This window comes from Somniosus microcephalus, chromosome 1, assembly GCF_052327205.1.
Source record: "Somniosus microcephalus isolate GS21.2 chromosome 1, FLI_Smic_1.0, whole genome shotgun sequence".
Classification (NCBI taxonomy): domain Eukaryota; kingdom Metazoa; phylum Chordata; class Chondrichthyes; order Squaliformes; family Somniosidae; genus Somniosus; species Somniosus microcephalus.
Genome location: NC_140987.1, coordinates 436,329,398 through 436,347,702, shown reverse-complemented (window position 1 = coordinate 436,347,702; position 18,305 = coordinate 436,329,398). Strand labels below are relative to the sequence as shown.

Genomic DNA, 18,305 nt, shown 5'->3' with positions numbered 1-18,305 from the left:
GAAGGCCAGCTCAAGGAGCAAGGCGGTGGCTACACCTTCTTCTGGAAAGGCAAACCTGAAGAAGAATGCCGCCTCCATGGGCTAGGCTTCGCCATGTCTTATGATTTGAAGCTTGAAAACAATGAAACCTGATCACTTTTCCCCAAAGAGACACTCTGACAAAACCGTAAAACACCAACATCTTTAAACTAAGCAAAATGGCACGATAAAGACTCTGCACTTCCCTTGCTATGAACGCAGGACATAGCTCACTCAGGCTAGGACCTCCTCTTTACAACACTCATTGATTCAGTTCATCATCCTAGGCGATTGTTAACTGGCTCTGAACCTCCAATTAAAGAATGACTCACATATTGGGTTCACCCAATTTCTTTGACCCCCCCTCCTTTCAAAAAAAAATGCAGGAATAAAGCCGAAAATGAGAAAGCCTATTCATCTGATCACAAAGGGTGTGAGGCGGACTGCACACTTGGTTTCCCCCCAGAGCGAGTTGCATTAAGTGAAGTTACAATTTGAAACCAGTGACAGCGCCTCAGTTTCCTCTTTCTTTGCCCCTCCCTTCTTCTCATGACGGTGTCTGGGCTCTGCTGAGAACTGCAAACCCCAGGGTTCCCCGTGAGGGCGGGAGCTGGAAAGGGAGAGGCGGTGCGGGTCCGTAATATACAAGAGAGAGTCAGTAAAAACTGATCAGCTCTGGCAGCTTGAGATAGCGAAAGAGGTGGCGGTCGGAAAGCTGGGCAGAATAGTCACATCCTGCTGCACCAGTAGCCCTGGCGCCCAGAGGAAGAGGGAACCGAAAAATAAAGATATACATTTGGCAACATTTAGTAACAACAAAAAAATAAAGCCCACGACCATTGTTGCAGCTGATTCCCCGGGACATTCGGTGACAGAAGCAAGGCGAGCGAGAGAGAGAGAGCTGCAATTGATCACTCCAGCAATAGGCAAGACCCGTGGGCAAGACAAGCCTGCAAACGCCGAGGATCAGAGGAGAGAGAAAGCGGGTTAAGATTGCGAATCCATCATGGGCCACCCTCCCTTGGAATTCAGCGACTGTTCGCTGGACAGCCCGGATTTCAGGGAGCGGCTGAAATCTTACGAGCAAGAGCTGGAGAGGACGAACAAATTCATCAAGGAAGTGATCAAAGACGGGGCTTCGCTCATTAATGCAATCAAAAGTGAGTATTTGCGACATACATCCTGAACCACAGGGAGGGAGAACATAAGAACTGATTTTTCCCCCCCTCTCCCCCGAGACAGCACCGATCCTTATCGAACACCAAGCAAAAATATATATGGGTGAAATGGGTTTTCTTGCTTGTAGCTATTTTAAAAGGAGCAGTGTTGCCGTGTTTGAGAATTTGGTCTAGGTTCAACACCGGGCAAGCCTGTTCGGGTAGAACTGTAGCCACGGCAGCTTCCATGCTGCAGCAGATGCAATTTCCGCTGTTGCGTATGCTCTGTCCAAACTCGTGTTTTAATTGTACGTTTTGTGCCCTGTTTTGTGTGCGAGAGTAGGTAGGGTTGTTGTGCGAGACAGCTTCCCATGGTGGCACCAGCCCTTTACATGGATTCTGTGTCCAGTAAACGATGGTCTTCCTGTTGCGACAAGCCAAATCTATCGGTGCCCACAGAGGATGGGATGGAGCAGAGACCTTGATGTGTTAGAACTGAAGGTTCCTGTTAGTGCGAGCTGTTCACTAAACCAATAGACTGACCAGGCTGCCAGCCCCATCACCGTGCAAGCTGGCCTGTGGGTTGTAATTTGTTGGTCAGTGAACAATTTGTGACCAATTTCTCCCCTAAATCAGTTGGTAAAATCTTGATTATTGTTTGTCAACAACAACTTGCATTTATATAACAACTACTTACATTTATCCAGAGCCTTTGACATAGTAAAACATCTGGGGTTTAGGGAGGGAATTGCAGAGCTTAGGGCCTAGGCAGCTGAAGGCACGGCCGCCAATGGTGGGGCGAAGGGGGTGGGGGTGCAAGAGAGGACAGAGTTGGAGTAACGCAGTTCTTGGAGGGTGGTAGAGCTGGCGGAGGTTACAGAGATGGGGGTGAGTGAGGCCATAGAGGGATTTGAACACTAGGATGAGAATTCTAAAATCAAAATCATGTGATACAATATTGCTGAGTGTCAAATTGTGTGAATTAATTGGACGAATCAGTATTTCAGTTCTGTTTTATGATATTTCTAGTTCCTTTTTAAGAAAAAAGGAATTCAATAAGAAATCACTTGGGGGTGAATTGCTCTGGGTTGCTATGTGTAGTGATATTGTAAGTGTGTTCATGAACTATTTCCTTTGGTCAGTATTCCTAGTGAAATCACAAATACTTTCAAAAAATCCCGTAACCAGAAATATTGACCAGATGAAGCCTTCACAATGTCGCTACACAGAGCAAACTTTGTGTTACAGATTTATTGATAATGTATAGAAGGTATTTTAAACAGCATGGATGGAGTTATAACACAATGCTACTGTAGATACTTGTTACATAGCAGGCCACGTCCCTTTTATAAAAAAAAAACCAACCTTAAGCAGCAGCAAATAACAGTCGTAGCTGATTCAAATTTCAATCACACTTAAGTTCTGGCTCTGGTATTTCATCTCCTGCTTGAATGTCCGCCTGTGTCTGTCTCTGGCACCTGTTCTTCTGCTCACCTCTCTCATCTGCTCATATATCTTGGGATCAGTGCCTACTGCTGAAATTCCATGTCTCCAATTGGTGGGGTTACCATATGTTACTTGCCATTCTGTGGTCGACAGGATGTGGTAACGTAGTCACACGTTTAATGGTAAGTCGTATTGCCAAGCCGCTTGGGAGGAGTTTGTGAGGCCTGCCCTGTGAGGGTTCTAATCCATTGTTACAGTAATTATGGAAGCTTGAAATTTTTAAGGAACCGTTTCCTGAAAAGGAATGCCTAGCACAAGAAACTATATTGCTAGTCCACCTCATCGCATCTTCTTTCATTCCTGAAATAACAACAGAATATGCTGGAAATACTCAGCAGGCCAGGCAGCATCCGTGGAGAGAGAAACAGTGTTAACGTTTCAGGTCTGGGACCCTTCATCAGAGCTGGAAATGTAACATATTAAGCAGGTGCAGAGATGGGGGGTGGGGGGGGGGAGCGGGTTTAGGAGGGGAGGAAGGAATTGAAAGAACACACTGTGAAAATGTTGCAAATGGGAATGGCAAAATCATACTGCATGAAAAATGGGGGCAGGGATTATTATCTGAAATTGTTGAACTCGATGTCGAGTCCGGAAGACTGTAAAGTGCCTAATCGAAAGATGAGGTGCTGTTCCTCGAGCTTACATTGAGCTTCATTGGAACAATGTAATAGGCCGAGGACAGAGATCAGAGTGGGAGTGAAGCGGAGAATTAAAGTGACAGGCGACCGGAAGCTCAGGGTCACCCTTATGGACTGTGGCGAGGACCAGATTGGGCTTGGTGTTTTCTACCCCCTCCCCTCCCCCCCCCCCCCCCCCCCCCCCCCCCCCATCACCATAATCTACAAACAATTTTTTTTTACAGTTGAATGAACTTGACCTGAGAGCGGACACTGCAGGTATTATGGGGCTTAAAATAACTTTGTTTTATTTGTTCAGCCTCCCCAGTCAACTAGGTTAAAATATTTTAATTTCTCTTAGTTGTTGGTTGACTAAGCAGGTTCTAACATATCATCTTTTTAACCACAACTTTAAGTTACTTCCTGTCATCTGAGATGGGGTTTTTTTTGAAGATGAGTAACTGGAACTTGCATGCACTGATTGAGCCCACATATATCAGCTGGATACATTTCAAACCCTTTGATTTTTGGGGAATATTTTTTTGACACCTTTTCCCCCCCTCCTCCTCCTTCTCCTCTTAGCCCCCTGCCCCCCTGCAATCTACACCCTATACTTTTTGGTCTGGAGAGTGGGATGATGCAACTTGTGTTTAACTTCAAAAACAACATCTTTTCATAAAACTTGCCAATAATTCCATGAGGGAATTGATATCGTCAGAGCCGTCTCCTTTTGGAAAGGTGTACAGGAAGGGATCAAAGGAAAGTCAACATGCAGGTGTTCATTTTAAATTATGGTGTTTCGTAAGTAATACTGTGGTATTTGTAACTCCTGGGCTAGGAGAAATCTTTGCTGTTCTTTGAAATATGCCATAACGTCTTTTGCATACACCCAAGTAGACCGATAGATGGGATCTTGTTTGTCTCATCTGAAAGATGACCCCTCCAACACTGTGGCAACCTGGGAAACTGTCCATCGAGAGGATGTGAAACGAACGTGATTGTTATATTTAAAATTTCCCCAATGGTTTTAAAATGGGATTTGAGTGTCAACCTGCCCAAGTTGGTGGCACTCTTGTCTGTGAGTCAGAAGGCTGCTGGGTCAAGCCCACTATGGACTTGAACATGTAATCTAGATTGACGATTCAGTGGAGTACTGAGGGAGCACTCTCTCGGCCCGGGTGCTGTTTATCGGATGAGACATTGCACCGAGGCCCTGTTTGCTGTTCAGGTGGATGTAAAAGATCCCATGGTGCTTTGAAGAAGAGCAGGGGAGTATTCCTGGCCAAAGTCCTCCATCAACTAAAGCTATCAACTTGGTCATTGGTCAAGCTGGTCGTTGGTCATTTGTTGTTTGTGGAACCTTGTGCACAAATTGGCTGCTGTATGTTGGAACTTCCTGAGGACATGGTAGAACATAAGAACCAGGAGCAGGAGTCGGCCATTTGGCCCCTCAAACCTGCTCCGCCATTCAATAAGATCATGGCTGATCTGATCTTGGCCTCAACTCCACTTTCCCGCCCACTCCCCATAACCCTTGACTCCCCTGTAGTTCAAAAATCTGTCTATCTGCCTTGAATTTATTCAATGACTCCACCTCCACAGCTCTCTGGGATAGAGAATTCCAAAGATTCACGACCCTCTGAGAGAAGAAATTCCTCCTCGTCTCCGTCTTAAATGGGCGACCCTTATTCTGAAACTGTGCCCCCTAGTTCTAGATCCTCTCAGCATCTACCCTGTCAAGCTCTCTCAGAATCTTACATGTTTCAATAACATCACCTCTCATTCTTCTAAACTCCAATGAGTATAGGCTCAACCTTTCCTCATAAGACAACCCCTTCATCCCAGGTAGGACTCTATCTCCTGTCTATCTTTCCTTCCTTCCTTACAGGGTTTGCAGAATAAAGCTCCCTTTCGCCCCCAAAATGCTCCTGCTTCTCAACCTCCGAGGAGCAGGGCCTAGTGCACTTGTTTGTACTTTCAAAGATTGGTTGGTCTGACGATCTTGAGGTATCCTCAACCTGTGATTCTGGAGAGCAACTCATCCAGTGGCGGTGAAACTAATGTGACTGAGCTGCTCTCCCACAATGCATCATAACGATGGCGCCTAAACATCAGAGACATTTAGGTTTTATTTGTTTACAGAAGTGGGTGGGATGCTTTGAGTATCTTAACTCTCTGAAGTCTGCACAGAAATATAACCCTTGTTATGATCTCTACATCTATTTATTCTTCTCTAATTATACTCTCTGATGCATTGTTCATCATTACTAACTTCCAGAGGAACATTTACAGCCTGCGTGTATTTCATTTGGAGGATACTTGACTGTTTGACTCCCTCCCTAACAGCACTGTGGGAGTACCATCACCACACGAACTACAGTGGTTCAAGAAGGCAGCTCACCAACACCTTCTCGAGGGCAATTAGGAATGGGCAATAAATGCTGGCCTTGCCAGCGACGCCCACATCCCAGGAACGAATTTTTTTTAAAATGCATTAAGGTGAGCATGCATTTGACTCTTGAATGAGCCACTTGCTCCCCCCTCATGTTTGGGACAAATTCTGGGTTCAACTTTTATTGCACATATTAGTGTAAACTCTGGTGCATATATCACATCTTCATGCATGCTTTATATATAGGAGAGTGGCCTGTACATTTGTAGATTTGCATGTTGTCACCTACTGATGCTGTAAAATAGGGGAGCAGAGAGAAGGAAAATTGCCAGGTAGAAGGCCAAAGCTGCTCACTAATATGGCCTTGGCTTCATTGTAAGATTCCTTGTTCTAGGTTACTTCTAGACTAGGTTGGCTGGATCTTAGAGTCATAGATTTATACAGCACAGAAAGAGGCCCTTCGGCCCATCGTGTCCACACCGGCCATCAAGCCCTGTCTATTCTAATTCCATTTTCCAGCACTTGGTCCGTAGCCTTGTATGCTATGGCGTTTCAAGTGCTCATCTAAATGCTTCTTGAATGTTGTGAGGGTTCCTGCCTCTACCAGTCTTTCAGGCAGTGAGTTCCAGATTCCAACTACCCTCTGGGTGAAAAAGTTTTTCCTCAAATCCCCTCTAAACCTCCTGCTCCTTACCTTGAAACTATGCCCCCCTGGTTATTGACCCCTCTACTAAGGGGAAACATTCCTTTCTATCTACCTTATCTATGCCCCTCATAATTTTGTGCCCCTCATAATTTTGTACACCTCAATCAGGTCCCCCCTCAGCCTTCTCTGCTCTAAGGAGAACAATCCCAGCCTGTCCAGTCTCTCTTCATAGCTGAAGCGCTCCAGCCCAGGTAACATCCTGGTGAATCTCCTCTGCACCCTCTCCAATGCAATCACATCCTCCCTATAGTGTGGTGACCAGAACTGCACACAGTATTCCAGCTGTGGCCTAACTAGCATTTTGTACAGCTCCATCATAACCTCCCTGCTCTTATGTTAAGGGGACACTTGCAGCAAGTGATACTTGTGGTTTAAGCTGAATGGCCAGTAAGTCTGTGACCCAATCCTTGGGTGAAAAGTAACGTACAGCATTGCTATTGTTTGATCTATTACACAGCATTGAACTATTTGAACACAAATTTGTTGCATGCTGCCAAAATATTGGTAAAGCGCAGCTGTTTTCAGTCTAGAATGGCTAAATGTAGGAGAGGGAAGCTGCACTTCCCACTCCATAAACATAACTAATGCAGAAGCCAGGGGAACAAATGGAAAGTAGTGGTATAAAATGGAGCTGGGACTTAATGATGTGATTAAACTCCAGCAACGATCTCGTACAGTGATCCAAATCCCCATTGCTCGTATAAAGGGAGAAGAGGAAAGCAGGAATATTACTTGACTTGTTTTTAGTATATTTGCACCAATGTGTTAAAGGGGAAAAGTGGCACTTGAATCAGTATTCTTTCATGTTGTACCAATAGACTCTTAATTCATCACTTCAAATTACTGCCGCCACTACCATCATCAGTGACTGACCTGTAACCATTGCTACTACAGTCCTAGTGTTACGCAGCTCAAAATGTTCTTTCCAGGCACAACCCAAGTCTGGAGGGAGAGTGTTCCTAGCGTGAAAATTTCACACACCAACTTATGTTTCCCTCATTCTGATAACACTACCAGTAAAGGGCGATAATCCAAAATATCAACACTTGTAAATGAAGGGAAAACCCATATTGCCTTGCTGTAATAGTGTCTACTAGTATCATTGATCAGAGGTGATGTAATTTTAAAATGCAGAAGTTTGGAGGGGAAATCCAGTTCATAAAAGTACGGTAGCGTTTCATTAAAAATGCATCTCGTGCTTAAATCGTGGCTGCAAGATTAGCAGCCATGGGTACAAATTGGTAGAGTTTGGGACTGACGTTAGCAAGCACTTCTTCACACAAGGAATATCTTCCAAGTAGGATCGTGGAGGTAAAATCTCAAAGCATTTAGATGCTGCAAAGGGTGGGAGAAATCACAGATTTAGGCAGAAAGATGAGCTAGATGGCCAAAGGGCCGCCCCTCATCTCTACTTCTCCAGGAGATAACCCAAGGTATCTTATTGTGTTCTTTGTCTTGTAACCTGTTACCAGATCAGATTTAAGTTTCGCTATCTGTTAATGTTCCTCTCAACACATAGGTATGAGACAAAGTTTATTTTTTTTTCTTTCCCCTCTTTCTCCCCCACCCCAGCCTTAATTATGTTCTGTGTCTCTGATACACTACAAACATACTGCCCAAGATGAAGAAGTATGTGCCTTTAAGAGCCCCCATGTACTGTAATGCCAGTAATGGCCACTCGGGCTATATAAGCCTGTATATTGTGTTGTATCAGTTAGTTCACCTCCAGACTTTGTCCAGTAAACACCTGTAAACCAACTCCTGCCTTCAGTGTCTCTATTAACACACGGATACAACAGTGGCGACGAATTGGAAACGGACTTGCCTGCAATTCGGCAGCAGCTCAAGGACGTCGATTCCTCAGATGTCCAAAGTCGAAGAAAAGCAAGAAAAAAAAAACTGTGGTTTCACCAGCTAGCCGAGCTGGTGGCAGGTACTGCAACAATCCTTCCTGGGCGGCGGGCTGGGGCTCCATCGGCTGGCTCTGCAGCGAAGGCGGAGGCAAACAGAAACAGACGGGGTGAGCACTCGGGAGACGGCCGGCGCTGCAAAGCAGGTCAGCGTTCGGACCTAGCAGAGGGGGGGAAAAGTCCCAGAGAGTCCGGCGGGAATGAGTCTCCACCTGTTTATATATATATATATATATATATATAAAAAAAAACCCGCAGAAAACAGCGTTGTCAGCAGCAGGAAAGCGCGGGAAGAGCCACATTTTTTCTGCAGGAAAAAAAAAGGAAAGCGCGGGAAGCGCCATTTTTTTTTTCCAGGATGCCTAAGGCTGGCAATATTGATGCTTTTGATAATGATATAGAGGATTGGACCACATATGTGGAAAGAGTGGAGGTATATTGCACAGCAAATGGAATAGAAAATGATAAAAAGGCGTCGGTACTTCTAAATCTAATGGGCACAAAGACATACAGGCTGTTACGAAACTTAATCACTCCAGCCAAACCGATGGACAAGAATTTTAAGGAGATTGTTGATACCCTACACTGCCAATTCGGGGCAGGACTGGCAGATTCTCTACGAGACAAATTCGTCTGTGGTCTCCTAAGTGAAGGAACACAAAAAAGGCTACTTTCTGAGAAAGATTTGACACTGGACAAGGCTTTCAGTGCAAGAGGAGCTGCAGAGATACAGCAAAAGCCACAGGACTTCGGCACCCATGAAATGACACGGGGTTTCGAGCGATGTTATCGCTGCGGCAGATCCACCCATGACCAGAGGGACTGCTGGTTCAAGGACAAAGCATGTAGGCAATGCGGAAAGATGGGACACATTACACGTATATGCCGATCTGGAAACAAAAAAATCCACTGACAGGAAAAAAAATCAATAAGGAAAAGTACAGAAAGGTACAAATGATGACGGACAGTAGCTCCGAAGACCAGAAGAGCGATAGCGACTCCGGAAACAAGAGACTAAGCTCTCTCAAATTACATAATGTAATTGCCAAAGAAGATTACCAGACCATTTGGGTTACCCTCACGATAGCGGGGTCCCCAGTTAAAATGGAGCTAGATACAGGATCAGCTCTGACCGTCATAAGTCGATGGGATTACGAGCGGCTATTTCCGCATATACCTTTGAAAGACACATCCATTATCTTGAAAACATATACGGGGCAGAAAGTATACCCCAAAGGAAAAATAAAGGTGCCTGTTGTATACAACGGCAAGGAAATACAGAAGTTGTATTTATACGTTCTGCAAGATGGTGGTCCACCGCTGTTGGGACGTGAATGGATCAGGAAGATACATTTGGACTGGCACTCCATTCAGGCACTGACGGTGACCAGTTTAAAAAAAAAAAAAAAAAAATGATGACGTCATACCTGAACGATTAAAAGACATCTTGGCCAACGCCAAGGAAGTGTTTCAAGAGAAACTAGGAACCTTGAAAGGCCTCACCGCCTCAATAAAAGTGGAAGATGCGGCAATTTCCAAGTTTTTTAAGGCAAGGCCGGTGCCATACGCAATTCGTCCAGCAGTCGCGGCAGAGCTGGAGAATTTGGAGAAGGCAGGCGTATTATCCAAGATAGATTGGAGCGAGTGGGCAACACCCATCGTCCCGGTCATGAAGAAAACGTTGAATAATAAATCTGAAGAACAGAGAAAAATTCGCACCTGTGGAGACTTCAAGGTGGCTGTAAACCTGGTCCTTCACACGGTACAGTATCCTCTTCCGAGGATAGAAGATATTTTCGCCTCACTATCCGGAGGGAAACATTTCACAAAAATTGACTTGGCACAGGCATATCTACAGATGGAGGTTGAGGAGGCCTCTAAAAAGTATCTCACAATAAACACACACAAAGGCCTGTACCAGTACAATCGACTGGTTTTCGGAATAGCATCAGCTCCAGCTATCTGGCAAAGAGCTATGGAACAAGTCCTGCAAGGGATTCCTGGGACTCAATGCTACCTAGACGACATCCTTGTAACAGGAGAAAACAACAACGAACACCTTGCCAATTTGGAGAAGGTGCTCACTAGGCTGAGAGAACGGGGCCTACGAGTAAACCGCCCCAAGTGCGAATTTTTCCAGAAACAAATATATTGTGGCCACATAATTAATGAAGAAGGGTTGCATAAGTCCCCTGAGAAAATTGAAGCGGTCATAAAAGCACCAGCACCTGAAAATGTTTCACAATTAAGGTCGTTCCTGGGATTGATAAATTACTACCATAAATTTTTACCAAACTTGTCAACTGTTCTGCACCCTCTTAACGAACTGCTACAAACGGGAGTAATTTGGGAATGGAGCGAGGACTGTAAACGTGCCTTCCATAAATGTAAAGGCTTGATCACGTCCAAGGAAGTTTTGGCTCATTACAACCCATCACTGCCAATCAGACTGGCGTGCGATGCATCCCCTTACGGCGTAGGAGCGGTATTATCACATAGATTCCCTGATAGCTCAGAACGGCCAATAGCTTTTGCGTCACGCTCATTGAACTCAGCTGAGTGTAACCATGCCCAGATCGACAGGGAAGCACTCAGCCTGGTGTGGGGAGTGAAGAAATTCAACCATTACCTACACGGACAAAAATTTACCTTGTTGACTGACCATCAACCCCTCGTCTCCATATTCAACCCTAAAAAGGGTGTTCCCATTATGACAGCGCAAAGGCTACAGAGGTGGTCCCTTTTCCTAGGGGCACACCATTATGACATAGAATACAAAGGATCAAAACAGCATGGGAATGCTGATGGTTTATCGCGCCTACCGTTGCCAACGATAGAAGAGGCACCTACAGTAGACCCAGTGGAGATGTTCCACTCAACCATAGTGGAATGTCTACCAGTAACAAATTCTGCCATTGAAAAGGAAACGAGAAATGACCCGACTCTCTCTCTCTCTCTCTCTCTCTCTCTCTCGTCTACGATTTAACAGTGAAGGGATGGCCAGCACATGGCGAACCACTGTTGCCAGCATTCTCGTAAAGAAGAGAACAGCTGTCAGTGTGCCGAGGAACCGTGATGTGTGGATCCAGAGTGGTGATTCCACCCAAACTCCAGGATAAAGTGCTAAAGGAGCTTCACGAGGGGCATCTGGGTGGAGTGAAAATGAAGAACCTAGCCAGGGCGTTTGTATGGTGGCCAGGAATAGATGGAGACATCGAAGAAATGACCAAGGGCTGTCTAGGATGCCAGAAGGTCCAAAACGCCCCACCACAAGCCCCTCTACATCCATGGGAGTGGCCCTCATCTCCATGGCAAAGGGTACACATCGACTTTGCTGGTCCATTTATGGACTCAATGTTCTTAATCGCGGTTGATGCACACGACAAGTGGCCGGAGGTAATAAAGATGTCCACCACCACCACGGAAAAAACCATCACAGTATTAAGGACCATATTTGCCAGGAATGGGCTGCCTGAACAGATCTGTTCTGATAATGGACCGCAATTTGTGTCCGAAGAATTCAGAAAGTTCTTAAAAAAAACAATGGGGTTAAGCACTACACGTCCGCCCCATACCATCCCGCCACCAATGGATTGGCTGAAAGGTTTGTCCAGACCTTCATTACCCATGGCCTTTATGGCCTTCTTGAAGACATAAAACTTCAGCATAATGTAGATAACTTCTTGTTTGCATACAGGAATGCAACACATATGGTTACAAACCAAACTCCCGCCATGATGTTCTTCAATAGAAGCCTAAGATGCCGGCTGGATTTGATCAAGCCAAACATCAGAAGGGACGTGGAGAACCGGCAATTTCGAGGCATGAATGAAAGGCCAACTAGAACCTTCCAGATAGGTCAACAAGTTTTGGCCCAGGACTACCGTACCGAGAAATGGCAGCCTGGAACTATTTGCACACGACTAGGACCGCTGATGTATACCGTGGACATTGGAGAAAGCATAATAAGGTGCCATGCTGACCAGATCATAGAGTCATCCGAAAAGGGACAACCTACACCACAACTCTATACGCCTAATGATGAAGTAGAGATACCCATAGTATCTACCTCCGATCCGGTGATACTGGAACCAGATGAACCCGACACTGGCATTCAAGCCGAATCAGCCTTGCCAGAAGAACCTACTACACCACCGAGGCGTTATCCGGACCGAGTCAGGAAGCCTCCAGAGAGACTGACTTATAATTGATTAACTGCAGCAATGTGTAGGTTATTGTTCTTGTAACATGTAATTAATGATTACTTAAAATATTATGTACTGGTTGGCTAAAAGGGGAGGAATTGTAGTGTATGTGCCTTTAAGAGCCCCCTGTGTACTGTAATGCCGGTAATGGCCACTCGGGCTATATAAGCCTGTATATTGTGTTGTATCAGTTAGTTCACCTCCAGACTTTGTCCAGTAAACACCTGGTAAACCAACTCCTGCCTTCAGTGTCTCTATTAACACACGGATACAACAATGTTGATCATAAGAACATAAGAAATAGGAGCGGGAGTAGGCCATTTGTCCCCTCGAGCCTGCTCTGTCATTCAATAAGATCATGGCTGATCTGATCTTGGTCTCAACTCCACTTTCCTGCCCGCTCCCCATAACCCTTGACTCCCCTGTAGCTCAAATATCTGTCTATCTCCACCTTGAATATATTCACTGACTCAGCCTCCACAGCCCTCTGGGGTAAACAATTTCAAAGATTCATGACCCTCTGAGAGAAGAAATTCCTCCTCCTCTCCATCTTAAATGGGCGACCCCTTATCCTGAAACTATGCCCCCTAGAGACAAAAGGCATCATCTAGACACAAAAGGCATCAAGGGGTATGGGGAGAGAGCGCGAATATGGTATTGCGATGGAGGATCAGCCATGATATTGAATGGCGGAGCAGGCTTGAAGGACCGAATGGCCTACTATTTTTCTATGCTCCCTAGTTCTAGATACCCTCTCCTCTCCTCAGTCTGAATCCACTTGCACTCAGTCAGAAATACTTAGTAATGTGTTTGCCCTTTTTAAAAAGTTTTGAGGTCTTCAACCTTGGATCAGTGCAATTTCTGGTTTGCAGTAAAGTACTTCTAGGGGATTCTTTCAACTCTTTCATGGAATTCTTGTTGGATTAACCTAATCTCCAGACTGAAGAGTTAAAAAGTGTTCTAGAAATCAATCGCTGTCCTGCTTGCAGATGAAAGGGTGTATGGTTTAGGTTATGAATACTTGGTTTGGATTCCAATGGAGCAGAAATTCTTCAAAATTAATGATGCCTTTTAACTACATTTCCCGGGGAGAAGAAATAAACTTCTAGGTTTAGATCCAAATGTTACAAAGTTTGTGCCTGAGCTGAGTGACCTCTTGCCACGAGCCAGAATAATTTTTCACTATCTCTAACATTAGCTGTTCTGTTTTAGCCTAGTCCTACTGATTAAATAGATTCTCTACAAGGTTAACACAGCAAGTATTATGATTGGTGCATTCCTTTTGCTTGCAAAAATAAAATATTGAGCACCCCTATATCTCTGGTTAAATGCACTGCCTGGTGTAGCATTGCCCACACAGATGAAGAACGTCCCTGACCTCAGATGGGGGAAGTGGGTAGGATTGTTACAATTGGCATCAGCACCACTGGGTTAGGGAGGGGAGCAAATAAATCGCAGCTCCCACTCATGATCCCTATTCCGTGTTCCTTGTTGGAAAGTGGGGGAAGGAACACAAGACGGAGTGATGTAACTTGCGTCAAAACACAACACATCACATCGTGTCACTTGCATGCATGTTATCATAACCAAAATGCCATCTGATCCTCATGTCTTCCCTCTTCCACTCCTAAAAAAGTTTTGCCAAATACTTCTCTACAAAGACAATGCCCCTTTAATAGAAGTTGACAAGCTGGTGACCTGTAAGCATGCCCCAAACCTCCCACAGGAGCTCTCTACAAAGATATTCTGTCCCAGCGATTAGAGGCACAATGAACCTGGAAAAGATGGGAGTGGGCTGTGATAAGAGCAGACAAACTTCCACATTCCCAGGACTTGTTTCTGAAACCTATGGCAACCATTATGTTAGACAGTCTCAGCAGCCGTGTGGCCTGTGAACTGAAGTATAATTGATCTAGTGTGCAGGAAAATGTTCTTTGCCACAAAACATTGAGCTAGCTTGAAGGCTTGTAATGAGGAACCTCGCTGTAATCTTTCCGTTGGGAGAGTTGGTGTTGAATAATGGGAACTAGCAGAGGCGGTTGGTGACTCATTTGGAGAATCAAACCTGCTCACTCAGAAAACTGGCTTCCTTGATTATTTAACATATTTAATAATTAAACGAGGCCCAAGTCAGTAAAAACTGCCAGGTCGTACACTTGTTTTGCATCAGCACGCCAATCGCACAAACAGATCAGTGATGTGGATATACATAGAAGTTACAACACGGCAATAGGCTATTTGGCCCAACCAGTCCGTATCTGTATTTACACTTCACGTGAGCAAATAGTCCTGATCACATTTGCCCACCCTGTTCCTGTACTGCTGTGTCCCTTTTTCCTTCTTCCTCCTATCCAATCTAATCTTGACTATTGATTGTTTCTGTATCAACCACTAACCCTGGAAGTGAATTCATAGTCTCGCAACTCTGCTTTCTGTTCTAAACCTCTTGTGTTTAATCATGTGTCTGTGGCCCCTCATTTTAGATCTTTGAACTACTGCAAACAGTTTGCTTCCGTCGACCGATGTCCCGTTCTTTCATAATTTTAAACCCTTCTGTCATATTGTCATGTAATCTGCTTTGCTTGAATGAAAAAAGCCCCAATTTTTCAAATATTTCATTGTAATTGTATTTTCTCATATCAGGCAGAATCCCAGTGAATGTGTTGCACCATCACCTCAATATCCTTCCTATCGTGCGGAGCCCAATACTGCACACAATCCACTAACTTGAGATATTATATAGGCTCATCATTACCTCTTGGCTTTTATATTCTACACCTCTACTAGCATTCCATTAACTTTTTCTTAATGGCCTTATCAACCCACGGTGCTGTCCTGAATATCCTGTGAATCTGTACTTCCAAATCCCTATGCTCTTCCACAGCACCAATTATACTTGCATTCAGAGTATAATTACTGCTGTTGTTTTATCAAAATGCATCACCTCGCACTTTGGATTCCATCTGCCACTTTTCAACTCATTCTCTGATCATATCAGTACCCCCATGCAGCTTCCTTTGGTCTTCTGAATTAACTACTTCTAACTATTTTCTCTTTAGGTACATGGTAATTTTCATCCTTAAAAGTTGGCTTGAGTGGCGCATGAACTAGTTGGGCTGAATGGCCTGTTTCTGTGCTGTATATTCTATGTAAAAAGTTGTTAAAAATTTCCCTACCACTGGCCTGTAATTGCCCAGATTAGTTCGATCTCCCTCTTTAACAAGGGGTACATTGGCCACTCTCCAGTCCGCCGACACATATACACACTCCAGAGCCCTGAAACATAATTTCTAGGGCCTTGGCAATTTCCTCCTTTACCTCACCCAGGATCTTGGGATGTATCCTGTCTGGTTGCTTTAGCCTAAGACTGATCAATTGGATTACCAATTTTGAAATGATTGATAGTTGTGAGCATCAAGATGGATCAATGGTGGTCACAACGCACTAAATACTAATTGTTTTATCCACTGCCCATCTCCTCTCCAGACAGTTGCCAGTCCTTTCATTAATTTATTCTGGTATGGGCCGGCACTTCCAGTACATACAGGAAACTTTCGATTTACCGGCACCTAAATAACTGGAAATCTCAGTTAACCGGCAAAATTCAGGAGTAGGTTTTACTTCATATTTATTTGCCGCCTTCCATCTGTGCTGTGCAAGGGTGTGGCTGCAGCTGTTGCTAAGCTACAGAGATGCTTGAAACTTGTGTTCATTGTTCTACAGTTGTTGCTAAGCAACAGAGTTTGTTGCTTTATACGGAGCTGTCAGCTCTCCCTATCTTTTACTATAGCGTTCGGTTATCCAGAATTTTTGATGAACCGGCACCACGTCGGTCCCGTCCGTGCCGGATAAAAGAAAGTTTCCTGTAATTGAAAACAGGACAGACAAGGTTGATGCCACTCGGAGATTTCCAGTTGTTAACTTTCTGGCTATTTTATAAAAAAAAAAAAAAATTGTTCTCTGGATATGTGAGAACACTGGCAAGACCACAATGTTTTGTTCATCCCTATGTGATTGCTTGTACAACTGAGTGACTTGCTAGGCCATTGAGGGCATTACGAGTCAACCATGTAGTGTGGGGCTGGAATTGCATGTAGGCCAGACAGTAAGGGGTAGCATGCTCCCTTCCTTGAAGGATGTTAGTGACCTATTTGGCTTTTTATGACAATCCATGGTCATCTTTCTGGCACAAGCTCACAAATGAGCAGATTTATTGAATTCAGTTCCACAACTTGGCATGGTGTGATTTGAATTCTTGGTTGTAAGCCCATGGGCTGGATTTTCATTCAGGAGTCGGGTTGGAGGCGGGACTACAACTTTCGGGGTTGTAGTCCTGCCTCCATTGAGATGCGGCCAATCCACGCGATTTTAACTTGATTGACCTTGTTGAGCCCACCTAATTAAGGGCCACCCGGCAACAGGTGACGTCACAGACTGAAATTTCATCTGTCAAGAGCTTTTGACAGTTGAAATATCAGCGTTCGACGGCCGTTTGGAGCTGTCAAACACTGACCGTCTTACTTCTAACCTGAGTCCTTCTCCACAGACTCAGTTAGAAATCTCTCCTGCACAGAAAGCTGCAGGCTGTCACTTTTGACAGTTCGCAGCCATTCTGCTTTCTGTGCCGGTGAGATGAGGGACTCCCCGAACCTAAAGGAAGGAAGGCTTAAAAGGTAATATACACTTTAATCACTTTAGACACACCAAACACACTTACCTTTTGCACTCATGCACACATCACTCACCTGAACACCGACATCTCGACCCCTCCAAGCCCTTCAACCCGATGGCCCGACTCCTCCATCTTGGCATGGTTTGGAGCCGTCGGGAATCTCACAGTTCAAGCTTAAAAATAGGGATTAGGCTAAAAACTGCCTGTTAACTACCTGTTAACAGGCAGTTAATTGGCTCTAATCCCATCCTGCCTCGGGGAGGCGGGTCCCAATGCGGGGCGGGTACCCGCCTCCTTTGAAACTGGCATGGAGGCGGGTTGGGGACGGGATGGTGTCGGGACCCCCGATTTCGGGAATTTAACCCCCCGCACGCCTCCAATCCCGACTCCACGGCACACTGAAAATCGAGCCCCATGTGTTTGTCCCCATCAGAGTAATCTCAGTGCGTCTGTCAGGCGAATTTAGACACGGATACCAATCCCTGTTGTAAATGTTAGTACAATGCAGTCATTAATGGAGCTGCTGTTAGAAAAATAAAGCTGTGTGGCTTTATTGTGCTCTTAAATTGTACAATATCTCATTTCAGTAATGAGAGTAGAGTGCAGATCAGAGGGCGAAGTGAAGAGCTCACCTATCCATAATCTAAGGTTGTAAAAGGTTTCCAATTCACAGAGGGAGCACCACATACAAAAAAAGCAGTGAGTGGGCTCCTCCGCTAGCCCAGTTGCTTGGCGTGGAACTGAGCGAGACAGCCCTGGGGATGCTGGGTTCAGCCCTTGGTCTCTGCTCCGTAGCGGTGTTAGGATTGTTGTCGGCCTTGCTGTAGGGAGGGGCAATTGGTCAGGGTTCCATTCTGATAGGTGGCATGACCGATTTTTGCTCCAAAGCAGTAAATGACTCTTCTCAGAAAATGCAATGAATCTAATTTGAAACATTTATTTAAAAAATTAGAAACACTGTACTGTACAATGTAACTGAATCAATTCTGGGAACTAGAAAAGATTATTGGAACTCTTAGCTCTTTGCATTAGTCTGTAGAATGTGTGGGAGCCTGGAGAACAAGTTACTGTAACATGATTCATTGTACAGTACTTGTATTGGCTACTTTGTTAAATCAAATA

At 44.8% G+C, this 18,305-nt stretch overlaps 1 protein-coding gene across 3 annotated transcripts in view; it reads left to right on the top strand.

The window, feature by feature from the left end:
* The first annotated feature begins 458 nt into the window (after positions 1–458).
* Positions 459–18,305, top strand: part of ophn1 (oligophrenin 1) — a 254,404-nt gene continuing 236,557 nt past the window's right edge. Inside the window, exon 1 of one of the 3 annotated variants that reach the window (XM_086000881.1) lies at positions 459–1,178. In XM_086000881.1, coding sequence (XP_085857007.1) covers positions 1,025–1,178 — 154 coding nt within the window. In that variant the 5' untranslated portion in view covers positions 459–1,024. The remainder of the gene's footprint in view (positions 1,179–18,305) is intronic. The other 2 variants (XM_086000862.1, XM_086000871.1) reach the window with 2 other exon arrangements.